The 27,670-nt window shown below is 40.7% G+C and overlaps 2 protein-coding genes across 5 annotated transcripts in view; one reads left to right on the forward strand and one right to left on the reverse strand.

Moving 5' to 3' along the window:
• Positions 1–15,724, forward strand: part of ATXN7 (ataxin 7) — an 88,880-nt gene extending 73,156 nt beyond the window's left edge. For all 4 annotated transcript variants that reach the window (XM_039559310.1, XM_039559309.1, XM_039559308.1 and 1 more), the window contains 8 exons: positions 3,674–3,926; positions 4,558–4,820; positions 5,566–5,648; positions 7,367–7,632; positions 8,050–8,248; positions 9,105–9,226; positions 9,508–10,450; positions 11,577–15,724. In XM_039559310.1, coding sequence (XP_039415244.1) covers positions 3,674–3,926; positions 4,558–4,820; positions 5,566–5,648; positions 7,367–7,632; positions 8,050–8,248; positions 9,105–9,226; positions 9,508–10,450; positions 11,577–11,594 — 2,147 coding nt within the window. In that variant the 3' untranslated portion in view covers positions 11,595–15,724. The remainder of the gene's footprint in view (positions 1–3,673; positions 3,927–4,557; positions 4,821–5,565; positions 5,649–7,366; positions 7,633–8,049; positions 8,249–9,104; positions 9,227–9,507; positions 10,451–11,576) is intronic.
• A 4,716-nt stretch (positions 15,725–20,440) lies between these two features.
• PSMD6 (proteasome 26S subunit, non-ATPase 6) lies at positions 20,441–27,185 on the reverse strand. Its single transcript, XM_039559313.1, has 8 exons — positions 26,940–27,185; positions 25,622–25,827; positions 24,986–25,131; positions 23,766–23,985; positions 23,549–23,657; positions 22,242–22,410; positions 20,966–21,043; positions 20,441–20,821 (listed from the first exon to the last, which is right to left on the reverse strand). Exons 1-8 carry the CDS (start codon positions 27,082–27,084, stop codon positions 20,725–20,727), a joined length of 1,170 nt encoding a protein of 389 aa, XP_039415247.1. The 5' UTR covers positions 27,085–27,185; the 3' UTR covers positions 20,441–20,724.
• Positions 27,186–27,670: the final 485 nt, after the last annotated feature.

The following is a 27,670-nucleotide window of genomic DNA, read 5'->3' on the forward strand; positions in this document are numbered from 1 at the left end:
AGTCCTGTGTCCTTCGGCCTGATGCATATATAATTCTTGCTCAGGTATAGCGCAGAGATGCTGTGTTTTTCCAACTTGATAGTTAACAGTTATCCTGGTCATGGAGCAGAGACATCATTTGCTGGGATGCCATCTCTTTTCACAGCTTTCTAACTCTGCCCGGTCCTTCTCCATAGTGTCACAAACCTGTTGTAAAAATGCAAAGATATTTAAGGAGGATTTTATCTGTTAAAGTTTAGTGTTGAACGCAGCTTTCATTTTAGATCAGATTGTTTCCAGTGCTATGGCATCAAGGAAAACTTTCTGGTTCTTTGTCCAAAGCCAAAAATTACATTTATGATATTTCAAAGCAAAACAAACCAACAAAAAAATCAACATAAAAACCCGAACAACAACAATAAAACCCCTCCTTCCCCTAAATTTTAGAGTTTTGAATCATCATACATAGGTGCAGAATTGGAAATATCACTTTGATGATTATATAATCAATCATGACATTAAAAAATTGTTTTCCTCTCAAGAATTATGTGAAGGGAAGGGATGTGAGTGCCAACCTTTAAAATCTGAAAACTGAACACCTGGAGATAGTTATATTTTTAAATGCTTTTGGACTGAATCAGAATTCATGACAAATGGGAGCTATGTTAAATTGGCAGAAGATAAGTAGATTTTATTATTATAATATGCTTAGCATAAAAGCTTGGTGGTCTTGATTATTCAGTGACAGTTTATGTAGTAATTTTTCCTATAAAAGACTGTGTCAGTCTGTCAGTAACTATATTCATTAGATCAAATATGCAATTCTTAATACATCTGGTTTCAAAAATAATATTAGCTTTCTCTATTGTGATGAGACTTCAGTGCTCTTCACGTGGTTTGCAAAACAGATCTTAAGCAGATTTCACTTAAAGCCGTGTATGTTATAAAAAGACTGAAACATTAAATATAAGCAAATTGTAGTAGCAGCCCTACCTCAACTTGTATGTATGTCAACAAAAAAATAGGTCTAGGTAGGTTATGAAAAAAAAGCTGAAAATTCTTCTTGTTTTGTTGATAGACAACGTAAGTCATGGTTATGCAAAGAAGTGGTAAGTGAAGATTTCACAGGCCTGCAGTGTTACAGTATCTCTTTCAGAAATTATCCCAGGATCTGGAAAAAGTTAATTTGATGGGTTTTTTTCTGAGTGTGTCTGTGTATGGAAATCCTCTCTGACAGGTAGACTGTAAACTTGTGTGTGATCAGCCATTAGCCTTAGTTCTCTTAGATAATTTTTTTATTATCGCCAGTTTACGACACTTTATATAAAACTCACTTGGTCGAGCCTGGTGCTATTAAGCCTTCATGCAAATAGCAGTAGCATCTCAGTTTGGTGCCAGAACAGTGCCAGTTACAGTTGTCAGAAGAGAAATGTTCTTATCATCCAGATTAATAGCTGAGATTACTATTTTGTCTAGTTTCTTCCTAATGATGGAATGCAAGGAGGTTCTTGGTTTTACTCTAGTCCCTTCTTCTTTTTATTTGCTAGGCTTTTTCAAAAAGTAATATTCTCACTTCCTTCAAAAAGCAAATGTCATCATAACAAACTCCCAAGGATTGCATTAGTCATCCACTGATTTATTGGAGATTATTTGTAACTGTGATAAGCACTTGGATTTTGAATTTTCTAAATATACAGAACGTGGAAGAGTATCAAGCAAAATTTCTCATTGTCTCACAGGGTGTAACATCACTGAACTCTAATGCCCCTCAAATAGTAACCTAACAGAGCTGCTCAGGGATTCTTGCCATTGCTATAAAAAGCCATTTGGCAATAAGCACTGCATCATATTAGAAGCACAGGCATTTACTAGAACAAAAATAAGCTAAAGTATTTCATTTATAGACTCTTCAATGGCAGCTGGTTCTAGAAAACTAAGTGGATGATTTTGATAACTAATCATTTTAAATACTACAATTTTAAAGCAGGTGGTTCCTTGAGGTGGGTGATAAGTTACTGCATTTGTTTGGTATTTTTGTCAGGCATTTTCCACTTGTCTTCTTGGTAATTACCTATTCAGAAGTGATGAGTATTTTGCAAAATTTTGCAGAAGGTTTGTTAGGTAGTTTGCACCCATTTTTGCAGTTAAACAGAGAAACACACAGGAGTTGGTTTTCAGTTTTTTTCTTAGTCTACGCTCTATATTCATTCATTATTTTTATTTTTCTGAGCTAATGAACACATTTCAAGTGCTACTTCCCCACCTCCACTAAAAACTGGCTTGCCAGATGTCTGACTCCTGTGTCTTCCTCTGGCACTGCTGGAGCAGCTCAGTTTTCCCCCTGGTTGTTGCTGTTGTTCTGTCACAGTCTTGCTTGCAGGGGCTGCATTGGGGGTGATGAGCCCCATGGCACTGGTGCAGGGTTGGTGCTCTCTTATTCAATGGCTTCCAGCTACCAGGGGAGTCCTGGCTGACCATCACTTGAGTGACATGTCATTGCTCTATTCAAGATCAAGGGAAATAAGTCATATAAGCAGAACACAGATGTACTAATTTACATTTCCCAGAGTGTTACAGCCTTCTGCACAGGTGGCACTGGACTTGGCTGTCTCTCTTGACTGTAGTTGTAACTTCATGAGTAGCCTGCTGCTTCCACAGTTCACTTAAGTCAAAATCTGTAAGGTGATCCTGAGACTGATGAGTGGTGGATTTGGGCACCTCTAGCAATACTTGGCTGCAAAAGAGGTGTTACCACTGCCTTTCCACTCCCCTGACAGACCTCTCTCTTCCTTGTGTCTCTTAGATCTGTGGTTTTCATTTACTTGATTGCTGGAAGTGTCTCTTAAGTAGTTGTTGGTTACACAGATCCTTGAGGGATCAAAGGTGTCCATTCTATCAGTGAGGACATGGTCCATTAATGTGTCTATGTAGGCAGAGCTGGAAGCTGCCAGATGTTTTGAGAATTCATGGTTCTAAAGAACTGCCTTTACAATAGACACTATTTTACCTGAAATGCTGCTAGCAAGGTAGAAGTGTTCATAGTTTGGTGTTAATTAAATAACACGTTCAGTGACGGAATCTTCTACAAAAACTCAGGTTCTTGTAGAAGAATATCTGTTGCTGCTTTTGATGTTGCTGCTAAATAAACAAGAGGGGAAAAAACCCAACCAAACAAAATGCAACAATGCTCAAAAAACCCAATGCAGGTCAATATTTGAGCTGATGTTCTCAGAGGTGTTCCATACTGAAGGTCTGATAGATCATACCGAAAGTTTGTCATGAAGTAAAAGTGAAAATGTTGGATTTAATATTATTTTGATGATTAGGAGACATACTTACAGATAATTCTTATCCTTTAAGGGAATACGATTAAGCTTGCCTGGCCTGAGGATAGGGGTCTCTTGCCTTTGTGTGTCTGAGGTCCAGAGCTGATTGTTTGAGGTGGAGGGAGAACTAAGGTTTAGTGGCTGCAAAATGTAGCTCCCAAAGCTTAAAGAGACCCTGGTAATCCTATGGAAGCCAGCATTGAGTGGAACCTCATGGATTACAGAGAGGTTTGACTACTCTATGCTCTGTGTGTGGAAGGGGACCTCCCAAGCCAGTAAAGGAAAAATGTTAATGGAGAAAACGACAACATGAAGTATTTATGAATTCTTTCTATATGGGAGCTTAAAATCCCTTTTCACTCTTTCAGAAAGAAGACACAGCTCCTCCAGCAAGCCGCCTTTAACTCCTCCCGCCTCTTCAGTATTTTCCCTCATTTCATCTTTCCCTTCAAAAAACAAAGGTAGCAGTGGAAGTGGGAGCAATCGCTCATCCAGTGGAGGTACTAGTGCATCATCATCAAATTCCAAGTTGTTGAAATCACCCAAAGACAAGCTGCAGATCAGCGGAAACAACAGGCTGATGCATTCGGTACAGCACAGCAAAGTTCCCCATGACAAAATGTGAGTATGCCTTTTGATAGGGAATTAAATGTCATTACTTGCATAGACACTGCTGTGTCAAGAAAGCTTCCTTTCGTTTCAGAGGGTTTTTGGTTTAAGAGATAATAATTTTAAACTCCTCCAGGTTTTTTCCTGCAGCCTAGTCAAAGATTATAGTTAATGCTCATAACTGTGTTGAAGAAGAACAATTGCAAAGCTGCATCTTAAATCACCATGAATAAAGGTCATTTTACTAGAGGCTCCTAATTCTTTGATATAATCTGCATACTTTGATCATAAGGGAGTTTTAGCTCTGATTCAGGTGTTTTTTGACCTGCACCTGAGATAACAGCACTGCTGATAAAATTTACTGCTACAGAATCGTGCATTTCTCCCTGGACATAATGGGTCCATTGCAGTTGCTTTGGACAGTTTGCAGTGGTATTCTCTGTTCAGGAATGCAAATAATGGTTTCTGAAGTCCCTGGACACTCTGAAATGTCAGGGAAATGGGGGAAAAAATGTGAAAATTAAAAAGATAATAGGAGGGAGGTCTACATTTATATTGGGAATAGAACAGAGTATTGTTGAATAATAACATATTTTAACTTTCTTTTTCCAATTTTTTTCTCTTTGTTTTTCATAAATAACAGTATGACTCCATCTGTCAAAGTGGAAAAGATTCATCCAAAGATAGATGGTGCCCAACTGAAAGCTGCTGTTGGTCCAACTTGTTCTACTACTGTGAGTTCCTCAATAAAGACTGGCCTTAATTGTCCCTCAATACCAAAGCCACCCTTGCCTTCCCCTGGACAGATACTGAATGGTAAAGGTCTTCTCTCTGTGCCTCCATTTTTGGAAAAGAAACCTGAAGAAAATACGAATAATAGGAAATTTTTACATAAAAGATTGTCAGGTAATTATTTTTTAATTATTATTAGCTATATTCCTTTTAGTAGAAATACATATATAGAAATAAGTTCCAGAAGTAAATTAAAACTCCTGTAATACTGTAACTTGTAGTAAGAGTTATTTAATATTATAATTGAAACCTGTAATTTGACATACACTTTAAGGATGCAAACACCTTGAAATTGGCTTTTCCTTTCAGAAACCTGCACAGATCTCAATGGCCTGTCAGTTCTGACAGTTTTAAAATTACACTCTTCTACTATCTGAAAAGATTTTAGTTTCCTTCTTTCTATATGGAAGGTCCAAATGTAGACAGAAAACAGAACAACTAGCACTTCATAAACTCAAAAATTGAAACCCAATCTACTCTTCACACTTTTTAACGCAATTATTTTGAGTGTTAGTAGAATGGTAGAAATGTTCTTGACACCGTAGCCAACAAGCAAAAACCCACCATTTGTTTGTCACAATCCATAGTGGTAATCTCTGCTCGTAATAGGCAGCATCCAATCTTCCTTTGAGGTCACTTACAGGTGTTTGTAGACTTGAGATCTCTCTCTCAGCAAACCATAAGCTTGCTGAGAGCGTAGAAAAATTTATTTGTACAATTGAATTGTGCATTTTTATTTGTACATTTGCCTGCATCATATTTGAAAAGTTTCCAATATGGTTAATTTTTATAATGAAACTAAATGTTAGTATTTCAAAATATCTTTTGATAACTTTTCAATACTGTGTGTCTTTGACAGAGAGAGAATTTGATCCTGATATATACTGTGGTGTCATTGATGTGGAAACCAGAAAACCTTGTACTAGGTCTTTAACATGCAAGGTAGGATATCTGAATCAGGATAAGATTTTGTGAAGTTTTTATTCAAATTCCTGAGGAATATGATAGAAAATGGAGAACTGCAAATTTTTGCTGTTGTTAATTACCACTGTAAATGGTACTTCTCAAAACATGTTGCTCAGAACCAAGAAGAAATTGTTTTTGAAGTTTGGTTAATTATTTATTAAAAAAGTATTCCTTAAAGTAACCTGGAGAATTGTATTTTTGTATAAACCCTTTAAACATGGATGTTTACATGCGACCAACTGTGTTACTCCACATGTAGGTAGCAGGGGACCAGTGTATTCCTCTCTTTGGGGGGTAACCTTCAGGTTGTAAATTATGAATTTTAAAATTCCTCATAAGCATTGAAAATATTGCTTATGCAGGATTTAAATAATTCAAGCTCTTCCTCTCTCACACCCTCCCCTCTCCCCCCAGCAGAGTCTGCAGCAGGTGCTTGGTAGGAATTTGTGTAAATGCTAATGCTGCTGGATGTACTGCTACAGCCAGCTCCTGAAAGAGCCATGGAGCACGCCTAGAGGTCAAACTCTAAATTAAACAATCCATAAAAACTTTCAGTCAGACAAAATGTATCCTCTGGCTCCAAAATCCTGGGGGACAGAGGACTGCCACTTGGTCCCAAGGAACCAAGAATCCAGATCCCCTGTACTTGTGTAATATTTTGCTGCTTTCCTGCAGAGCAGCTTTACCCTCCGTTTGGGAAACGTCTGGTAAATAAACCACCTACAGAACAAAGGTAAATGAAGCTGGCTCTAATGACCCAGAGGAATTGAACTTGAACACATTGCCCTTTTGGAATTACAGAGGGGAGGAAGTTGTTTTGCTAATAGAGGAGGGAAAAGCTGCAAGATTTTACAAGAGAAATAGCAAACCAAAAGTGGAAAAGAAAAAAATAAGAACATTTCTCAGCAATTCTTTAGAATATGCCACTCATAAAATATTTTTTTGAATTGCTATTTGTGCCTGAATTATGTGATAAAAATTTTTACCTACTAAAAGGAACCAAATCAAGCCCTTTATGCGATATTAAAAAGGTATTGTGTGTGACTTTAACAAGTCAGAAAAACAGCTTCCATTTACTTCACCTTACTTAGAATTGGTGCCATTTTTACACATACATGTCTTACTGTCTGTAGTGTTCAGGACACTTAAAGAATTTTGAGTCCTGACTGACTCTGGGTTCTGCTGGATGTTTTGAATTCCTTAATATCTATTTGATTACATTAGTTTTCAAGGAATATATTAGTATATAGAAGGCAGCACAGTACTTTTATAAATATTTTTCAGGTCTCCCAGTAGAAGTCTGATTTTAACATTATTTTGTTGAATATTTTTGTAAGTGAAAGTAAATATTTTCTCTTTTTGGTTTTGCAGGAGTTGGCAATTGAAGTATCAATGTAAAAAAAGGTTTTTGGTTCTAGTCTTAACCATATTAAAAATTTGGCAGTTTGGTTTCTAAAAGGAAGTTTGAAAGAAGCCTTTTACCGAATTGCTGGTTTTGTTACACTGTATCAGACAAGGATATAATCATCCACCAAGCAATTTTAAAGTTTGTTTTCTAAGTCATATTTCCATTTGTTTACTAAAACAGGACTGTGATGATTTTCTCTGTTTTGGAGCTCTAGACATGCGTTTTGAGTGTTTGACTTCCACAAATGTCATAGCCCGGGATTAATGATTTATTCCTGGTTCTGCAGACACATTCCTTAACCCAGCGGAGGGCTGTACAGGGTCGAAGAAAACGATTTGATGTGTTATTAGCTGAGCACAAGAGCAAAACCAGGGAAAAGGAACTTCTTCGACATTCGGATCATCATCAGCAGATGCCCCCTCTCAGGGAACCACATCCCTCACCTACTAAAACTTCCCAGGAGCTGCACCAAAATTCTCATGGAGTTACTCTTACAGAATCAAAGCCTTTATTACCTAATAAACCCAAACCTCACCCCCCCAGTCTTCCAAGGTAAGGAAAATCTGCAGATGCAGTGGTATGAAATGAATACTGGGAGCTTGATGAGGTGGATTTTGAGGGAGCAATACGGATCTGTTGGATGGGGCAGTGTGTTTGCCCCAGGCCTGTTGCCTGTCTGCAGTTAGGAATTCCCTGCTGAGGGTAACTCCTGGCGAGGAGGGGTTGGTGGTTGAAGTAGTAAAAGATGACTTGCATCACTGGAAGCAGTTCAGCAACAGTTGGGCAATACTGCTTTTCCAGGGGTACCACCATACCCTGTGCTTTCCCTTGGCAGGTTACAAGACTACGGACCACACCAGGAATCTGTTAATGTAGATTTCTTTCTCTCAGTAATAGTAAGCACTTAAAGGGTGGAATTTTTAGCTGGACTTGGTTCAATAACACCTGGTTACTGCTTGCCTTGCCCAGGCCTCCAGGCTGTCCAGCCCAGCACAGTGGAAATGCCCCCAGCGAGTCTCCTTCTGTCCACGAGTCCCCACACCCTCCCTTGCCTGCAGCTGAGCCAGCATCTCGGTTATCCAGTGATGAGGGAGAATGTGATGAAAAAGAAGAGCCTGTTGAAAAACTGGATTGTCATTATTCAGGTCATCATCCTCAACCAGCCGCTGTATGTTTTCAAAGTTAACCTCAGTCTCTCCCTGGCTCTAATTGTAAACAAGTTACTTTGGGGTTTTACAGGTGGTTTTCTGTGGAATATGTGACTTTCGGGTTTTTTTGCTATATTTTGAGAAAATTATTTTGTGGCCTAGTAGGCAGTGAAGGTTTAACTAGTGGCAAAATAAACATGTTTAAAAAATGTGTTCATAGCTCACTTCCCCAATCCAAAAGAAACTAAAATGCCAGAATACTAAAGATGAAATTGGTAACTGCTCTAAAGGGCTATGGTTTTGGAATAAGGACATGTAAACAGTGTCTTTTTGGTGCGATTTTCTTATTGGACTCCCCCTTCCACACCCGCACACATTTTTTTACTCAAGTTACCAATGTCACATTAAAGGTAGCAGTAAGGTATTTTAATATTTAAATCTTGACAAAAGTTAGTTAGTCTAACTAAAGGCAAATTTATTGCCTAGCCTGGATGTCAAATTATACCCTTTTTTTTTTAAACAGACTTCTAGCAGATAGCTGGTAGGTCCTCAGAAATAGATGTTACATAAATATGTGTGTGTCTGTGTAACGTTTATACATAAAAAGACGTACCGCTAACCTCCTCTGTTCAATCAGAGGAATTCAAATTTGGCTTCTTCTATTAAATATGGGAATATCAGAAGAGAAGAAAATTATCTCAATATATCAAGGTGAAAAATTCAAAATAGTTGTTAGGCCATAGACATAAAAACTCTAATTTGTATTTTTTTTATCCTCTACTTAAACATCTAAAATCATATTTATTATAAACAAATTGTTATTCAGAGAGTTGTCATTGAAAGTAGAAAACACCAATAAAAATCATGTCTTTTCAGTTTTGCACATTTGGTAGTCAGCAAATTGGAAGAGGTTATTACGTGTTTGACAAGCGGTGGAACCATATTCGATGTGCACTTGACTTCATGCTGGAGAAGCATCTTAATTCACAGATGTGGAAGTGAGTAGAAATGAAAGAGTTCTTATTCTTCTTGGTGTTTGTAGAAGTACATGGAACCTGTGATTCTAGTTAAATAACAATAATCTTGTGTTCAGACTGAAGGTTGATGGTCTGTTCTTTACGTTTTTTGCAACAATTAACTATCAGTTTAATAAAATCTTGCAAAGGCATTAATTAACCCCAAGATATAATCATTTTAAGGTAGCCTTGTTAGACTGGATATTAGCCTGAAGAATGGTGGCTATGTGGGGTTTTATCTGTGTTTTTCTGTTCACCTGCAGGAAAATTCCTCCAGCGTCTAGTAACACAGCATCAATCCGTGCCCCGCATCGGACAAACTCGATGCCTGCTTCTCAGCATGGTGTCAATGCAGCAGGGTTCCTCTTACCCACCACAGTTATGTCATCGCCAGCGTTGGTCTCTCCTTCCTGTGTGTCTCTGAACAACAAATCGGTACCATCCCATGGGACAACACTAAATGCCAGTCCCGCTGCTTTGGGTGCAGTGGATCCTGTCTGCAGTATGCAATCAAGACAAGTGTCTTCATCCCCTTCAATGCCTACAGTGCTTTCCTCTGTACCTTCACCTATGCCCAGCAAACCTCAGAAAATGAAATCCAGCAAATCTTTTAAACCTAAGGAATCTCCTGCTGGCAGTGGCACCTGTAACAGCACCGGCAGCGTCAGTAGCAGCAGCGGCTCAGGAAAGAAGCGTAAAAACAGTTCCGCACTGCTCGCACCTTCTCATTCCACAGAGTCCTTTAGAAAAAACTGTGTGGTTAACTCTGGGACCTCCTATCATCCATCAGTGACAGCTTCGTCCCACAGTGTTGGCCTCAACTGTATGACTAGCAAAGCTAACTCTGTTAGCCTCAAACATGACCAATCAGGGAGGGGTCCTCCAACCGGGAGCCCTGCAGAATCCATAAAGAGAATGAGTGTGATGATGAACAGCAGCGACTCCACACTCTCCTTAGGGCCATTTGTTCATCAGTCTAGTGAGCTGACTGTAAATTCACACAGTAGTTTTTCACATTCACATACTTCCCTTGACAAATTAATAGGAAAGAAAAGAAAGTGCTCACCTGGTTCAAGCAGCATCAACAGCAGCAGCAGCAAATCAAACAAAGTTGCCAAATTGACATCGGTGAACAATGTTCATGCAAAACATACTGGTGCAATCCCAGGGACGCAAGGACTGATGAACAGTTCTCTGTTTCATCAGGTAGGAAATCTTGTCTCAAACTAAGCCAGCATGAAATGCCTCCTCACATGCTTGTACATGTGTTCTCTTAAGTATTAAATAGGTAGTCAGTTCCAGATCCTGCTCAAGTAAAAGGTAGCTCTTCTCTTTGTCCTCTACTCATTTTGAGTGTTCTTAGAGTGCATTTACGCAAGACTTTTATAAACGTTCTAAATAAAAAAGCTACACTTTATGAAAGAAACCTTAAATGGGACGTTTCAAGTTCCTTAGATGCTGTTGCCTGTGAATTGCTTTCAGATAAAATTCATTCCTTGTATTTTTAAACCTTAATTTTAAAAGTGAAATTTCCAGCCTGCCGTGGAGCTGAGCTGGGTGCCTCAGCCTGACTCCTTGTTTGTGTCAGGAATAAACATTCTACAAAATGGAACATAATGATGCTGATAACAGAACTGTGATAAAATAAGCCTCTTATCCCAAGATGTCATTGACTAACTTCTTAGTAATAATAAGATTAAATATAATAAATCAGATAATAAACCTTTTTAGTTGGTAAGGCAAACAGTTATGCTATAAAGGAAGCAGATCTCATAAATATGTAAGATCCAATTTTAAAAATTAGTTTGGAGTTTTGATTTTTTTTTGAACAAATCTCACTGGAAAAGTAGTATGTTCAGGATTAAAAATCCAAGAAACCTTTTTTTCTCTGCTGCTAAAAACCTGAAATTTCTGTAGCTGGAGAGCCAGGAGGTCAGTAAGAGCTTTTTCAGAATGGTTTCTTAATTTTCAGTTTCAACCGCAGAGGAAGATTTTTACCTTTATGTGTGTTTACTTAACCAAGAAAAGCCTTCAGATGGCTGAATTTATTTTTGGACTTACTTAATAATTACTATTTCAACTATGCAATATAAGTAAAGGATAAATATAATTTGAGTGAATTAAGAAGGAAATCGTGCCTGAAACCATTATAACTTTGAAGAGGTTTAGTTGAGGATTGTCAAGCCTCAGAGAGGCCAACCTCATGTTGTCAAGGTTGCTTTGTGCCTGAGATTTTCCCCCAAATATGCCCTTGTTAGCCACAAAATGTGTTTGATTTCAGTGCCTCTGGCAGCCTGCCTCCCTGATCCTTCTCTCTTTTCTTGCCCCCAAGCCGAAGGCCCGTCCCTGATAGCTGAAGGCACCATGGTGAGAAACAAACTGGACAGTTTTCACTACAAGCAAAACCTCCATCTGGATTTCTGGACTCCAAGATGCCTTGAGTTTTCCCAACTTCCCATGGTCCTCAGGTGTGGAAATCTACTGGACTGTCACTTAAACAAGGAATTTCCCTGAAGCCATGTCTGTAGCAGCGAATATACTAGAAATGGACACTGGATGAAGTTCAGCCACATAATTGCTCTTATCAGTGTTAACAGTGGTCTGGACTGTTTGCTACAAATCTGTGAGATTTTCCTTACAGGACTACATCATCTTGCCACTATTCGACATAGTTTGGCTGGGCAAACGAATGTTTTCTGGGGGGAAATAAACATTACTGTGGACTTATTTTTATACTGATGGTGTCTTTTTGTAGGTGATAGCTAACCAGACAGACACCCTCAATGGAGAGGACCCTGTGACAAGGGGAAAAAATGTGTGAGGCACAATGGAAAGAAGCCCTCAAGAAGGGAATGGCTTTAGTGTTTTTATAGCAATGTTCCTTTAATGGAATATAAAGTACAGCACAATTCAAAAAATAGTCTGTTTTGCCCAGCCTTTTGCAGGTAATTTGGGATAAGAAGCTATCAGGAGTTTTAAAACAAAACAAACCCAACAAAACCAGAAAAACTTGTTTGAGGCCATTGCTCAGAAATAAGCATAAAAATGTCATATTTGTGTGATACAAAACCTATTTTCTACTCTTACGAATGAGATTTGATTGTGGAAGAAAAGCTAATTTTGTTCTTTAAAAATTCCAAAAATATCAAGCAGACAAAGGCAAATAACCTCTAACACTCTATGCCCAAAGAACATATTTATTGACCTCTACTGTATACCACAGGCCTTTGGTTTTTTTTAAAAAAATAACTGTATTGGTGAAATTAGGCTGGATTTGTCTTCCTCTTCCAGCTGATAAAATTAGCCCTTTTAAAACTAAGTTTTTAAAATATTTAAGTATTTTCTAACAACCATAAAAGTCAGTTTCTTTCTGCCTTGTTTGTGTAATGAAATTGTTGATGTGTGACGCCTTCTACCACTCAGTAAGACCTTTTTTTTAGTCAAATTCTGGAATAAATGCCAATTTGATGGCAGAGTTCACTGTGAAGCACTGGTTTGTGCATCACAGTCATCCCAGGCCCACCCAGGCCTTATGAGCATGGAGGGTTTTACAGTTTTGTATAATCCAGCCAATTTTTATGAGGCATTTTGTCTTGCTTCCAAACACCTTAAAAATGAATTCCACTAAAGGGCTCATTGTATTATGGTTTGACTCATCTGGATGTTTTTGTTAAGTTTTTAAACATCAGGTAAAGGCTCAAAACTGACTAAACTTTTATTAAGGGGGCAAAGCAAAGGAAGATGAAATCCTAATCAAGAAGATTTTTTTTTTCTGCCTTAAAGGGGCACCAGCTATTGCTGAGAAGAGACAATCTGAGCCTGTCCAGCTGTTCATGTAGCCCAGCCTTCTCCCCATTCTGGTGGCAAGTAGTAAGTACATCAGGGAATCCAAAGCCACTCTGAGTAGCAGTTGCTTAGTTGTTTACCTAACGACGCTTTCAGTTTCTCCTGAACTTCCTATGAAATCATTGTTATACAGCAAAACAACAAGAAGCCTCTATGCAGACACTTTAGCTTTGAATTGATACAAAAGATCACACTGAGAAAGCAATGTACTAGAGACTCTTATTATGCAAACTTTAAAAAAAAAAATAGACAACTTTTCAGGAACAAAAGAATTCATATTTAATAGGGTGCCCTGTTGAAAGGATTGTTAGAACTGTGCATTGGTTTAACGTAAAAGGAACCAAAGTGAAACGCCACAAAGATAAATCCAAGTGTATTAAATCCTGCACATTTGGAGAGAAATCCATGCTCTGATGAAGTCCCAGGGGCAGAGCTTCCACTTCAGGATAGCATCAGTCACAAGTGCAATTTGACTCTTGGTAGAAACAAAGGTAAAGGAAACAAAAATTCAGCAAGATTGGACACTGGCGAGTTTGTGATCGAACTCTCCTCTGGTTTTTAAGGTTCTGTTGATCTGAAAGCAAAATGGCAAATTTGCGCTCCTTCAGTAGCATGCAGATGTGTACAAAGTGAATTCCTGATGGCTGCTCCTGCAGAGCCAGTGTGTACAGCCACCTGCGCCGTGTGGGCTTGAGCCACTGGGTGCAAAGAGTCCGAGCATAAATTCTGTCTGCTCTTATAGACCTGCTCTAAATAATTATGTTTTAGATTTGGTTATAAGCAGAACATTGTTCCTGAAGCTTTTATTGTTACATAGTTCTTACTGTAAATAATTAAGGAAGCTTAAAATTAATTTTCCTTGCAAAATTGAATTTGCAGTGGCTGGGTTGTTTCTAGACAGATTTTGGTATTAATTTAAGAGATACAGTTTTTATAGTCTTTCCAACTTCTCATTATGACTCCTGCAGTTTTCTTAACCTAAAAAATTGCTGCAATGATGAACAAAGAATTATACAAGAAAAAAAAACATACTTTTGTATCTTTATTTTGGAATTTCTTGTTCTATTATAAATATTGAAGTATCCCTATTTCAGAAGACATATTTTGTTAATTGATTGTACATATTTAAATATGTATTTTTGCACAGGTCTTTTTTTCTTATATCCAGTTTTGGTACAATTGAGATCATCTAGTATTTATTTATTAATTAATTAAAAAAAAAAAAGCAAATACCTTTTTATAATTTGAAGTGGTTCACTGCCAAGCCAATAGTAAACATGCCTACTTTGCAATGTAAGGGATGCCTCCGTTTTGTGAAAGCTGTGTCCCTTTGCCCTGTCTTGGGAGTGGGTGGATCCACGCCGAGGATCGCCTGGGTCCTGCAGCCGGGTCCTGCCTCAGGAGCCCAGAGCCCACGTGGTTGATATGGCATTGCTTATCAGTTGCCTGATTCCCAGAAGATCCATTTAGTTAAGTGACACACTGCTTCTCTTTTTTTAGTGTTCGTGTGTGTGTGTGTGTGTGCGCGTGTGCATCCGTGTGAGTCTCATGTGGTTTAAAACTAATGGAAAAACTGAAAGTGCCTGATATAACTAGTTCTAAGCTTGGACTGTTTAGACAGCTTCTCCTTAAAAGACTTGAATGTTCAGTTGAAATTTTGGAGCTTGCTTTTTCCACCTATATATAATAGATATGTGTGTGTATATATATACACACATACGTACATCTATTTTTCTGATATTAATGAGATGGATTGACAAAAGAAAGCAAATTATGCTGGTAACTTTTGTATAATCTTTTAATTCGAATACCTTGTGTTGGAACAATCCCATTGATAACTCATATTTAGTATACTGCCAAGGGTTTGAAATATAGTTTTAACCAGCAGTTTATTTAACTGTCTCATTTTGGGAAGGGGAGGGAGCAATATTCATTAATCAAATAATTTAGAAAATGTTCAAAATTGTTGGTATTCCAAAACAAACAAAAAACCCAAGTAAGTACCTCTAAAAACCATGAAAAAAATAAAGATGTGATTTCCAAATGACATTTCTAAGGCAGTTGTCTTCCTGTAAAAGTTCTCTTGCCAAGGAATCTCTCGTCTTTTACTCATTCTGTCCTGGAGGAGGGAATTGGGCTTAGAAAGATTCTTAAATGTTTCACTGTTCGGCAGAAAATAATAATTTTTACCTTTTGTGTGAGATATTTTACGTTTTAAAGATAATTTTGAAATGAGCACTACATAATGTCAATGTGAATGTAGGCCTTGGAAGCATCTTGCTCGGTGTTGAGCCTGGTTCTAAAAGCAATCTCCTGTGTAAAATGTGTGAATAGTTTGATAATTTGTATACATAATCAAGAGCATCTGATCAGCTGAACTCTGTGTTGGCTGCTGTATAGTACATGAACAAATGTCATGGGATAGAAAAATTACTTTGGATATTTAAAAGAAAAATAAATATATAGTCTATTTGTTTTGTAACAAGTTTCTGTAAATAAAATAATTTATACTATTTATAAGAAAAAGTTGTGCTTTGCTTCATGAAAAAGATTAGTTTGTTGAACAAACATGTTACTAAACAAGGCAATAAAGTTAGGACTTTTCAATAAATGAGGTTGGTTGCATGGAATATATTATATGTTTCTGCTTCATTATAAAATCCTTCACTATTAAAGGAAAACATTATCTGTATCAGTGCCTATGTGAACTAATTTCAGAGAATTGGATGTGGTCAAATTCTGTCACTGTCCCTTGGCATCACGAATCAGCCCAGTAGGATCAGAGCTTTCCCATCCTACAGGGGGTTGGTACCTGGTTTTGAGCAGTGCCTCTGTGGGCTCTGCAGCATTTTTGTGTGCAAAGGACCTTCTGGTACTTAAGGTTCACACTTTATAATATAATTTTCTAATCAATAATGAGCAGCAGCTGTTACAGCCCCAGGTGTGGTTGTTGAGTTGTTGTGTTTCCTGGTTTTTTTTTCCTTCCAAAAAAGTATCTTCTGTGTTTTCACAGTTTGAAGATCCAGGTTGAACACTACTGCAGAGCTTTTCTCTGCACGTGACTCAGGACTCGCGTGTCGTGGGCGACTTCGGAGCGGTTGGTAAAACCGGTTAAACTCCTCTTAGTGGGACAGGACTTCAGAGTGACATCTGTGGCAAAGCTTCCTTTATTCTGTCTCTATTTTGCTTTGGTTTGGGTTTTTTCCCCTCTTATAACAAGTTTTTCTTAATGCTTGGAATAAATGCTACAAGCTATAAAAGGGGTTCAGACAACAGGCAAGTTCTGCTTCATCTTTTTATAATGAGCACCTCTAGTAGTTTTACATTTACTTTTTGCATTACTGAGTATTTTTATTTCTTTTTTTGTCTTGCCTTCTTGCAAATCCTTTTCCTTCCTAGTAGCATTTCTACCACCTGTACCATTCTGCATGAGCTGCTGGCACTTCAGCTGGTTGTGCTGAGCTGTACAAGTGACCACAGCCCAGAGCACACAGGAGTCGGGCGTTCGTGCAGCTGAGCAGAGCTCTGTGCTTGGCATCATGTTCAGGCAGGTTTGTGACTCTGAGTGCTTCAACGGTGAAGGAATAACTCTGCATTTTACTGCATCTAATACAGGGTTCAATGTCCCGTAAAACTGGCAAGGTGAAGAAAGGGAAAAAAAGGTGCATTCACCCCGTGTAACCCCGAGTTCTCAGAGGTATCTTGGAGCTCAGTGGGATTGGAGCATCCTCCCTCTACCCTTCCTTTGCTGCATTTGGTGCAGTGCAGTGCCAGGGAGCCCAGACCCTGGGGCAGAGCCAAGCTGCTCCATGGGTTCTCTCTTCTGGTGACTTGGTTCACTAAAGGGGTTAGTGATGAAAAATGCTGTCCGACCAGGTACTGAAGTAGAACTCAGTGAGCACAGATGTTCCTGAATGGGAGGAAAACAGTTTCCTTCCCATCTGTGATTGTCTCATAGGACAGTTTATATCTGGGACAGTTACTTGGTGATGTAGGAGACTGCCAGTGCATGCGATGAAACCCCAGGATCAGAGGTTCCCTGTGTAGTTTGTGCATCTTGTCAGCACCCTTTCCATTTAGTATCAAAGCTGGTATCAAAGCCACAAAAATGTGGCTTGTAGGATCCACCATGGGACTTCGTATTTTGACTGGATGCTTTTTTCAGTGCTTTGGCTCAGAGCTGTTAGCTGCTGGATTTGCTCCTAACAAGCAGCATGGGAGCTTTGTTATGGAAAAGTGGCATATGCTTGTGTTTTTTCTGACCCAACAAACTTCAGGGGAATCTCAAAAACCTTTACGGAAGTTGTCCAAACTAATGTGGATTGAAACTTTATTGCCAAGGTGGAAAAATGGCCTGAGAAAAGCAGTAAAGCTTTGTCCTAGCCTATGAGAAATAGCTGGTGTTGATATTTGTGCTCAAATTGATACAAAAGTTTTCTTCAGCATCAGCAGGGACTGTGTTGTTGCTGCTTGGGTTCGGTGGTCTTTGACAGTGCTGGAAGTTTTTTGTCCTCCATTTTGCAGCTGAGGTCCCTTCACTCGAGTCCTTTCCTGTCCATGACAGGTGACATTTTCCTAAAGCAACTGCCTTTTCCCTTGCCTGCAAGGCTGGACCTTGAGCTCTGGAGGCCAGTGTTCAGTGAGAGAAGCATCAGAGGTGTTGGCAGGTGAGGCAGAAACTGCACAGAAACTTGCACAGAAACTTAATTTCAAGTGTTTTGTAGCAGAGCTTTACTAACAAATCCTAAACCACCCCATCTCCTGCCCTTCCCACCTGCTTCCCCACCATTAGTGCAGGGAATGAATACTGCAGAGAGAGGTTCAAGCTGCGGCTTGAAATCTCTGTCTGGTTCTGGCTTACCTTGTAGCGATGGTGAAGTCAGCCTTGCAAAGCAAAATTGGAGAAGGGCATTAGCTCAAGGAACTGCCCAAGCTTAAATTACAAGAGAGAATGTACAATTTTGGCATGTGGACTGTAAATCAATGGAAAGGTGTCAAAAGTGAGACAGGAACATCTGTGTCTGGAGTGCTGCTCACAATCAGAGTTAAGTAAAGGGAAATCATGAGATCAGATAAATGGAAGATAAAACTAACATGACCATGGGACAGTAAAAATTAACTTGAAATTACTTCAGGAAGTAGAAATTCTAATGCTTCTGATTTGACATGCAGATGGAAGAAGGCAGTTAATTGAACGGACAAGATTATGCCCTTGATCAGCTCAAGGCTTGACCACCCTGTGCCCCTCAGCATTCCTACTCTTTGGAAAACCTATGCATCAGATTGCTTTTTTATTTTTTTTTCAGGAGAACAGTGTGAACAGCTGCTCTGGCTAAACTGTGTGCCTCCAGCTGTGGGCTTCAGCAGGTATTGCCTTTCACCTTTCCCAGATTTTTATCCCACCACTATCTGGCATCGCTGAGAAGATGAACTGCTGCACAAAGCCTTAAAAAGTTCAGCTAAAATTGCTGTGACTCTTTCCTGCCAGGCCGTGGCACAAAAATCTTTGCCCAGAAGATCTCCAGGCTCTCCCTGGATCCTCTTTTGCAGAACGTAGGCTGAAATCAGGAAATGTGTGAGGCAAGTTGGGATCTTTAAAGAGGGGGTGTCTTTGCTGTGGTAGAACTGTGCACTTCTGTTTGGAACATTACTTTTCACCCACCTGAGCAGAGAACACCGGATTCTGAAATGCTCTGCTCCCACTGGATGATAGCCGTGGTTAGAATAAAATGGTTGATAGCTCTGCAAGTATCTTAGAGCACTAAAACTCTTTAGCAATGCTTTTATTTTCCACACAGAGTAGCGATTTCCCTTTTTTTCTGCTGTTCTTACCTACACCAAGAGAGCAACAAGATTTCTCTGGAATGCATGAAGCCCCTGTTAGCCCAATTTTCTTGAGTACGTTTCTATTCTCTTTTACCTTACAGTTAAAAAAATACATGCTAATATATATGCTGAATGGAAGCTTTGGTGTAGTTAATTAAGGCCAGTTCATGTATAAATATGCTAGAAAAGAAAATTTATTTGTGCATCAAATAGAAATTCCTCAATTCAGTGAAGACATAAATACAGTATGGTTTTCTGATAGGCTTCACACCTGCATCTATGGAAGGTGGAAAAGATGTTCCTGAAAGTCAGACTGATTTAAGTCTTCCTAGCTAGCTCTACTTATCTGGCATGTCATGGATCTACAAAAACGAAGAGAGGCAGGTCTGAAAACTCTGAATATTGGGTTCAACTAAAACTTTACAGGAAATGGTATGTGTGTGAACACACAGAACAGATTCATAGCTGACCACAGGGTAAACTAGAGTTCTTGTTTATTACTCTGCCTATTCTGAAGAAGTAATTAGTACTGTCTGAAATTTAAATCTTTAAACTCTGGCTAAGTAGCTGCTTCTTGGAGAGGGAAACAACCAAAACCGTTTCCAGTAAGTCGTAAAAGAAAACCAAAAATCATGAGGTTGTATTTTGGGTTTCAGAACAGTTCATCAGAGAATAGTAATGGCCTTTCAGCACCAAGGAGTCCAACCTCAGGCAGGCAGCAGTGATTTCAGGACAGGAGACCCTCTATGATCTTGCAGTGGGAGGGGTGGGCAGGGGAAATTCCATACTGTCCTGTCTGTGGCACGGTAGCTTCGCTTGGATTGCTCTTTGGGTACACCTACCTGCTGGGGTTCCTTCCAGCACTGAAGCTGCAATGCATACAGGTTGTAAATGGGTTCTGTTCCAAATGCAGTGGCATCGAAAGCTCACAGAACTCACTCACAGACCTTCTTTGAGAGGAGGGGGAAAAAACCTTCAAGGCAGGCCAGCAGGGTAAATAGCTGCTGCTGGAGGCTCTGCCATGCCAGAAACCGTATGTCATCAGCATGACAGCAACCTAGTGAGACACTCATTCCTCAGCAGCTGTGAAGAAAGGAACTGTAACCCCTGCAGGACTTGATCAGTTCTGTCAAACTGCAGTAGTCCCTTCCACAGCTCCCACCATCGCTGACATCTGCAAATCTAACTCAGGCAATAATTACAAATGTAATGCTTTGTTCACGTGGTGACTTCCTTTTCAACAGTTAGCAAAAAAATAAAGAGAGGCTACTTTTGTTATAGATGTTCCCAAAGTTTTAGTCCCGCAGTTTCTGTGCTTATATTACTGCTTCACCCCAATCACTTGCATCCTTATTCCTTCTCCCTTAAGCTGTAATCCCTTCATTGCAAGACTCTGTCCCATCTGGACAGTGTGCACTCTTCACTAAAATTTTTGGCCACTTTACTATTATGCAACTGATTGTTTTCACCTCTGATTCCAATACAGAAGTTCTAAAAAAGCAAGCATAAAATGGCCATAAGTACTTGGTGTTCACAGGTTTGCTGTTCAATATTGAACACTGGATACACAGGCAAGGAAAGGAACAAAGTCTATTACAAAAGATCACCAATGGTATCATACATTTAATGAACTGGGTTCCATACACCAGAACAGAACAGTGTGTACATAATGAAGTGGAAAGTTAAAACACTACCTTCCTTGCTAGTTATTCTTTTCCCTATAGTATACCAAGTTATACAATATATTTATAGGTTACTTCCAAAATGTTTTAAACATCTAAATTTTGCATTCCCTTGCATTAAAAAAATTACATATTAATTACTCGGGAAAGTTTCTGAATTCTGTTTAGCAGCAAATCTCCTTTCTTGATGGTTTCTTGGTACTGCCAATTCTTGCTATCAGGCCTAGGAATCATAGGGGAAAAAAAAGGGGTTAGAACTAAGAATATTATTTATACCAAGGCACTAAACATTTCTGTAGTAAATGTCATCAAAATATATAGAATTCAACTGGTCTGTCAAAGACAACCTCTAGGAGCTATTACATACCTGTTAGTTTCTACAATCTCGTTTACTTTGTCTATTTTGCAGTGCAATCGCCCAGCTGCAATAAATCTTGAAAGCTCCCTAAAGAAAAAAAAAAGTTGGTTAAATCTGGTTTCACCAGGGACTTGCAGACCTAAGAGCACTGAAACTGCTGCTGTATTTCTGAAGCAACAGCCTATGGATCTTCATAAGGTATCTTAGGCATCCTCATCGTACTAAGCCTTGGACATTGCACCCAAAAATAATCATTTTCGTGACCTGACCTGAACACAAAACCTCTTAGTTCTTTCTTCTCAGGCCAAAGTGTTGTACTTGAGTTAGTGAAACTTATCACTGAGCTTTGTACCAACTACTCTTCAAATCCAAAGGCAGCAGTCATGCAGTGTGCCTGTTTGGAATTTATCCTGAGGTAAGTATTGTCATGCCAGTCAATTAATTAGAAATTAATTAGAAAAGTGTCTCAATAATATTTAATTTTTTCAAATGCTTTTAAAAATTTTATTTTTATTGTTTTGTTTAATCAACTGGTGATCTACAGCACTGATGGTAGAAGAAAATGTTCCTGTGCTCAACAGTAAGACAAGTTACAACTCATAATAAATTACTGGAAAGCATAAGAATTAGTATGACTCAAAAAAATTACCTTTGAATTGAACGGTATTTGGTTTCCTTGAAACACTTATTAATTTCTGAGTATTTCAAGCATTTTAATATTTCTGTAAGTTTTCTATGTTAGAAAATCTGAAACCTCTCTGAAACAAGAATAACTCTTGTGAAGGCATTTGAAATAATGTGCTTCATGTACACAGAGTAAGTTTCTCACTTCTCTCATCACTTAGTTCTTATCATAATCTAAATCTGTTATATTTTATTCTAGAAAAGAATTTCAAATTGGGACTCCAGGGTATGTTTGATTTAAGTGAAAAACATCAGATCCTGTCCACATAAAAGAAACCAAGCAAAATGAGAGAGGGAGACTGGCAGAGTACAAAAAATGTGCAGATCCTCAAAGTTGGAACAGCTCAGTTTTCGCACAGCTGTGAACTAAGCTATCCTCTAAAATCTAAAGTTTCATAGCACATGAAGGTCAATAAATACAGCAATATAAAGAACAAAGTAATTAATAAAATACCAGCTTCTCACACTCTTCCATAGAAACATAACTTGGCATATTTAGAATACAAGTGAACAAAGATTTTTACTCATAATGAGAATCATCATAAATATTTAAAAGGTATAAAGGGAGATCTCTATGAACTGAAAAAGCCAAAGAACTTACTGATCTATGAATTCTACACTGACTCCAAAGGCTTCTGCCATGTACCCCAACGTCAAGGACCGGTAGGACTCGAGAAGCTGGCTGTAGGCGTGGATTCGCATTTCCCGCACGTAGTATCGGTAGTGAGGTGCAAACAGCCAGTCTTTCTTCATCTCTTGCTCTACAATAGCTGAAAAGAAAAAAAAAAAGAAGATGCAAAATAAAAAAAATCAGTAATTTCTAAGAAATGTCAAATATCAGTTATGTAAATAAAACACATGGCACCAGTTAATAAATAATATGTGTGACCATAACTACATTGTATTCTTGCACTCTTCAAGATATGAAAGGGATTCTGCACCAAAGAGAAGTAAATTCATGTAATCTGTATCAGTTCTGGAACCAGGAGCAGTCAACATTGCGGCAGAGCTAATGAGAGGCTGTAATCAGCACAGCATCCTTCTTTCAGGGGTGAGAGGGACCACCTTGCTGAAGGCAAGAGCTGGATCTGCTGCCCACAGGAGCAGCCTGGAGATGGGTAACAAGCAGAATTTGGTATGTAACTACTTGATAAAACATTGTTACCCAATCCTGTATAAGGAAATAAAATTAATTCTCTGCTACTAGCTCTTAAATTAGTTAAAAGGATTTCCAGGCACTTAAGTGATTTTTTCCCTGACAATGTCAGTTCTTGGCTTGGGACGAGGCCGGCAAAAGGAAGATGCTGCCCTTTAACTCAGTCTCATCAGGCCTAGTCTTCCACAAAATCAAGGGTTCTTCCTTGCTTTTCCTAAATATCTCATTTTCTTGTATTCTAGATTTCACAGAAGAAAAACAAGCAGTCTGAGAACTGGCAAGAATGAGGATTTTCTGAAAAGCTTTTCTTTGGTGTCACCCTTTTACACAGAAACCAGAGCAGAAAGCCAATGAGAACAACACTGAAAAATTTCTATGCAATGTCTCGTACAGGTTGAGATTTGAGGGCCTTTAGACTACAACTCCTATAGGTTCTTATGAAGATAAAACCTTTCAAAGCTTTCCTGATTTGGCTCTTCAGGTAAGATGGTGTTTCACAGCCATCTTCAAAATGTTTTTTCACCTAATCAGATGTGACCTTTCGCAAGGCTCATTGGATGTGAATTTTGTCTTTCTTTGTTTGAAAAATCAAAGCAGAAAATTTTAGATCACTGTTAAAAACAATCTCTATAGTTTGTTTTTCTGCATGTAGCTCTAGTTCTAGACTGTAGCTACTCCAAAAAAGTTGTGTTATGATCTGAAACAAATAACTGGAACACCTGAAAGCGTTGTAGGACGTAACTCAGCCTTACCTAGCGACTGGAAAAAGGCTGCGTAACGACATTCATAAAGAGAGAAGAGATACTGCCGTACAGCTGGCAAACTGTGCAAGGCTTCCAGGATCTCTGCTCCTTTAATCACCTGAAAGCAAACACACATCTTTAACCACCATCCCTTTCAGCCTCGAGATGAACAGGTTAAGGAAAGGCTCTGTCAGTTTGCACCAGTGTTTCCACATGCTTTCCTTACCTTCTCCCTCAGATCAGGCCTGTCCAGGGCAATCATGCTGACATACACAGTGTATGTTACAAAGGTTTTGTAATCCATCAGTTCATAGGATGTAAACGTGGAAACTGTATCAAGGAAGAGCTCTGCTGCTTGTTTAAAGTCTCGAATGGCTACACAGTAAAGGCCCTGGTACACCTTGAGACGGTTTCTCCTGTCCCAGTCTCCTCCTTCTTCTATTAGACTTAAAATAGAACAAAGAATATTTACTTATGTAAACGTGTCATGTAATAAGTTATATGAAACAAGTACAAATCAACTGATACCACAAGATTAGAGAAAGAATAATTTGGTTTATGTTACAGCTTGTAGAAACAGCCCAGGTTTTGTACATCTGCTGGTGTAGGAAAGTGGCTTCCTTGGGACAGGAGAGGCTAGAGGCTTTTACACAGTGCAAGTTTCAGCTGAAAGGAAAAGTTTATGGCCTCTTCAGCTGTGACAACAGTCTCTGTAGATGTGCAGGTCATTATGTGATTACTGTCAGCCTGGACTGTGGCAACAGATCTCCGCTGCCTTTGCTGCTAAAATCAAAGCTGTTCAACCAGCGGCATAGAAAAAAATTACAAGTTGCCACTTTTTAACGATCAGCACAAAATTGGTGTGGCTGTAAGAAGGGCATGGGTGAGACAAAACTGCTGAGAAGGCAACAAAAGAAGTGGGAACCTCCTCTGCCTTGGTGTCTCAGGGCAGCAGCAGAGAGACTGGAACCACAGCTTGCTACAGGAACTGCTGAGGTTCAAAACATTGGGAGCACAGAGACACTGAAGCTACCAGTGGAACACGGTAAGGACAGTGGCACCAAAACACACCATGCCGCTCTTGCTTCTAGAGGAAAAACTCCCTCTTTACAGAGCCAGCTGGGTGCCACTGGGAGCAGCTGGACTCAGCTGGCACAGTCCAGTCACACCCAAAGTGGGAGTGGGAGCTGGGCTATAAATACAAATTGAGCCAGCTGCTAGAAAACAGCTACCACAAAATTTTAACCTTTCTTTTCTCTTCCCCCCCCACTAAAAAAATCCAGGAGTAGGAAGTGCTCTAAAACAAGGTAACACCCAGTCATGACTGTAACTCTCTCTCACTACCAGTCCCAGTCATTTCTGGACAGAAAGGTATTTATCTTCCATTTCTTTTTTTACAGCTTGTTTCAAAAGTGCTTTAGTGCACTCAGAAAACCCAAGCAGTACCTTTTTGCCTTTTCAATGTTCCGTGTGATGAGGTCATTGTCCATATAAAACAAGCCAATCCTTAGCAGATAGAACACGATATCCAGACGATGTCCCAGGGCCACAGTTTTGTCGTAAGTCTTGCGGAATGCAGTCAGAGCTCCCTCCTGGCAAAATAGTATTTTCTACTGTAAGAATGTTAAAAGCACCCAGAACATTGACAAAATACCTGCTGTAAGAACACGTGTTGTCTCCCACTGGTAGTTGTGACTTTCACATTATGCATTCTGAATAATCTTAACATATCCAAGTTTAAATCAAGTTAGAAAAGCTGTTCCTCATGTATCTTTTAAAGCTAAAGACTATGCAAATCTACTCTGTAACTTGAAATTCAGCAGTATGATCTAAATAGCTTGGTAAAGTCTAAAGGCGCAAGGAAAGTGAATAATGGTATCTGCAAACTTTTCCCCTTGTCAAGAAAAAACAAGTTTTCTTTCAAGGACTGCTTTTTTTCTGGATAATTTAAATTTCAATAAGACCCTTCCCTATCTGCCAGCCATGTGTGAGCTGTGCCATAGAGAAAACCATCTGCACATCCCCCAGCCCTCAATGGGACCTGCCCAGCTAACAGTCCATAAAGCCTCTGCTGTCACCAACCTTATCCCCAATCCTGCAAAGGTACTCAGCCTTGGCCATCATTGCATCCCGGATTTCGCTCTCCCCCAAGATCTTTTCCGCATCCTCTAATTCATTGTCAAGACGTTTCAGTTCCTCCTCATTGGCTTTCTTCATTTTGCTCAGCAGATCCGTGTCCATCTGCCACTCCAGAGACTTGCACAGGGCTTCATAGTATGGAGCCATGTCTAAAAGAGAAGCAGGAAGGGTTCTGCTGTTCACTGCTACAATGAGAGTGTGTTTGTTCCGAGAAGAACATGACTGTCAATGCCAGAGACGCCCCTTCTATGACCAGGTACCTGCTGATCTAGACACAGCACAGCCACTGTTTCTGCAGGCCTTGCCCCTCATGCTTCCTTTCACTGATCCTTTTTCATCACTGCTCTTTACACTGCTCCCATTTGCACTTTCTGTACCTTGCACTGGGGTGGCCTCCCCTCGAGTTCTGGGTGCAGTTTTGGGCACCACAATACCAGCAGGACATTAAGCTGTCAGACAGCATCCATAGGACGGACATGAAGACGATGAAGGGTCTGGAGGGGATGTATAAGGAGCAGCTGAGATCACCTGGTGTGTTCAGCCAAGAGAAGAGGAGACTGAGGGGAGACCTCAAAGCTGTCAAAACTTCTTTGTGAGATGAAGTAGAGGGTCAGGCGCTGATCTCTGCTCTCTGGAAATCAGCGACAGGACCCGAGTAAACAGCATGGAGCTGTGCCAGGGGAGGTTTAGGTTGGATATCAGGAAAAGGTTCTTCCCCCATACGGCATGGTCGGGCACTGAACAGGCTCCCCAAGGCAGCGGTCACAGCACCAGCCTGACAGAACTCACGGAGCACTTGGACAACGCTCTAGGCAGAGTGGGATTGTTGGGAGTGTCCTGTGCAGGACCAAGAGTTGGGCTTTGATGATCCTTGTGAGTCCCTGCCAGCTCAGGATGTTCTATGATTCTCTTTATCCCACTGTGAGCACGGCAGCCCGTGATGCTCAACTCACAGCTCTTACAACCCCAGCACGACATAAGAGTGGTCAGAGCCGGGGACAGGGCACGGCACCGGTACGTCCAACCCTCGCTCTACCCCGCTGCTCTCGAGCTGTCCATGCCCCGGGGGAGTCAGTCCCGGGGGCAGAGCGATGCCGAACTGCGGGGGGACGTGTACACAACCCCCTGCCCGGGGATCGATGACCACAGACAGCTACCCGGCTGCCCGACAGACACACGGTCGGAGCCGGGGGCCGGCGGACGGACAGACAGACAGACCCTGCCCCCCCGACCCCCAGAGCCTCCCCCAGGGCCCACTCACTGTGCAGCCGCACCGCCGCCATCAGCTCGTCGCGCGCGGCGGGGTCGGGCGCGCGGGGCCGCAGGCTGAGCAGGAAGCGGAGCTGGGCGATGCGGAGGTCGGGGTTCTTGGGCAGCCCCTCCTCCTCCAGGTTCTCCAGCGGCATGGCGGTGGCGGCGGGACGGGGACGCGGGGCTGGGGCTCCACAGGACGGGCGGCTCTCGGCGGCGGGCGGGCAGGGCGGCGCGGCGCAGTGACTCAGCCGCGACGGGCGGAAGCGGCCGCCCGCTTTCCGTCACGCGGCGCCCCCTGGCGGCCCGGAGGCCCCTGGCGGGCAGGCGGCGCGGGCGCGGGGCGGCCCCTGGCGGCGGCGTGGCAGGCGCGGGTGAAGGGGGCGCTGGGGGACGGCGGGAGCGGGGTCTGGCCACAGACAGGCCAGCGTGGCCACACAAACACAGAAACGGTCGCCACAGAGTCACAGGTGCAGGTTGCCCAGGGAAGGTGGCTGCCCCGTTCCTGGAAGTGTCCAAAGCCGGGTGGGAAGGGGCTCCTGGTCTTGTGGAAGGTGTCGCTGCCCATGGCAGAGAGGCTGGAACTGGGTTATCTTCAAAATCCCCTTCCAGCCAAAACCATTCTATGATCCCAGAGCACAGGGTACAGGGTTGTGTTCAGATGATTCTAGAATATTTCTAGTGAGAGAGACTCCGCAGCCTCTCTGGACAATCTGTTCCTGTGTGCGGTCACTGCCCAGG

Source organism: Corvus cornix, chromosome 12, assembly GCF_000738735.6.
Source record: "Corvus cornix cornix isolate S_Up_H32 chromosome 12, ASM73873v5, whole genome shotgun sequence".
Classification (NCBI taxonomy): Eukaryota; Metazoa; Chordata; class Aves; order Passeriformes; family Corvidae; genus Corvus; species Corvus cornix.

Coding starts and splice junctions, on each gene's coding strand:
- PSMD6 (XM_039559313.1), bottom strand. CDS start 27,084: ATGCCGCTGGAGAACCTGGAGGAGGAGGGGCTGCCCAAGAACCCCGAC. Junction 23,986..24,985: donor AACATTGAAAAGGCAAAAAG/GTACTGCTTGGG, acceptor TTCTATTTTAAG/TCTAATAGAAGAAGGAGGAG. Junction 23,658..23,765: donor GGCCTGATCTGAGGGAGAAG/GTAAGGAAAGCA, acceptor GTTTGCTTTCAG/GTGATTAAAGGAGCAGAGAT.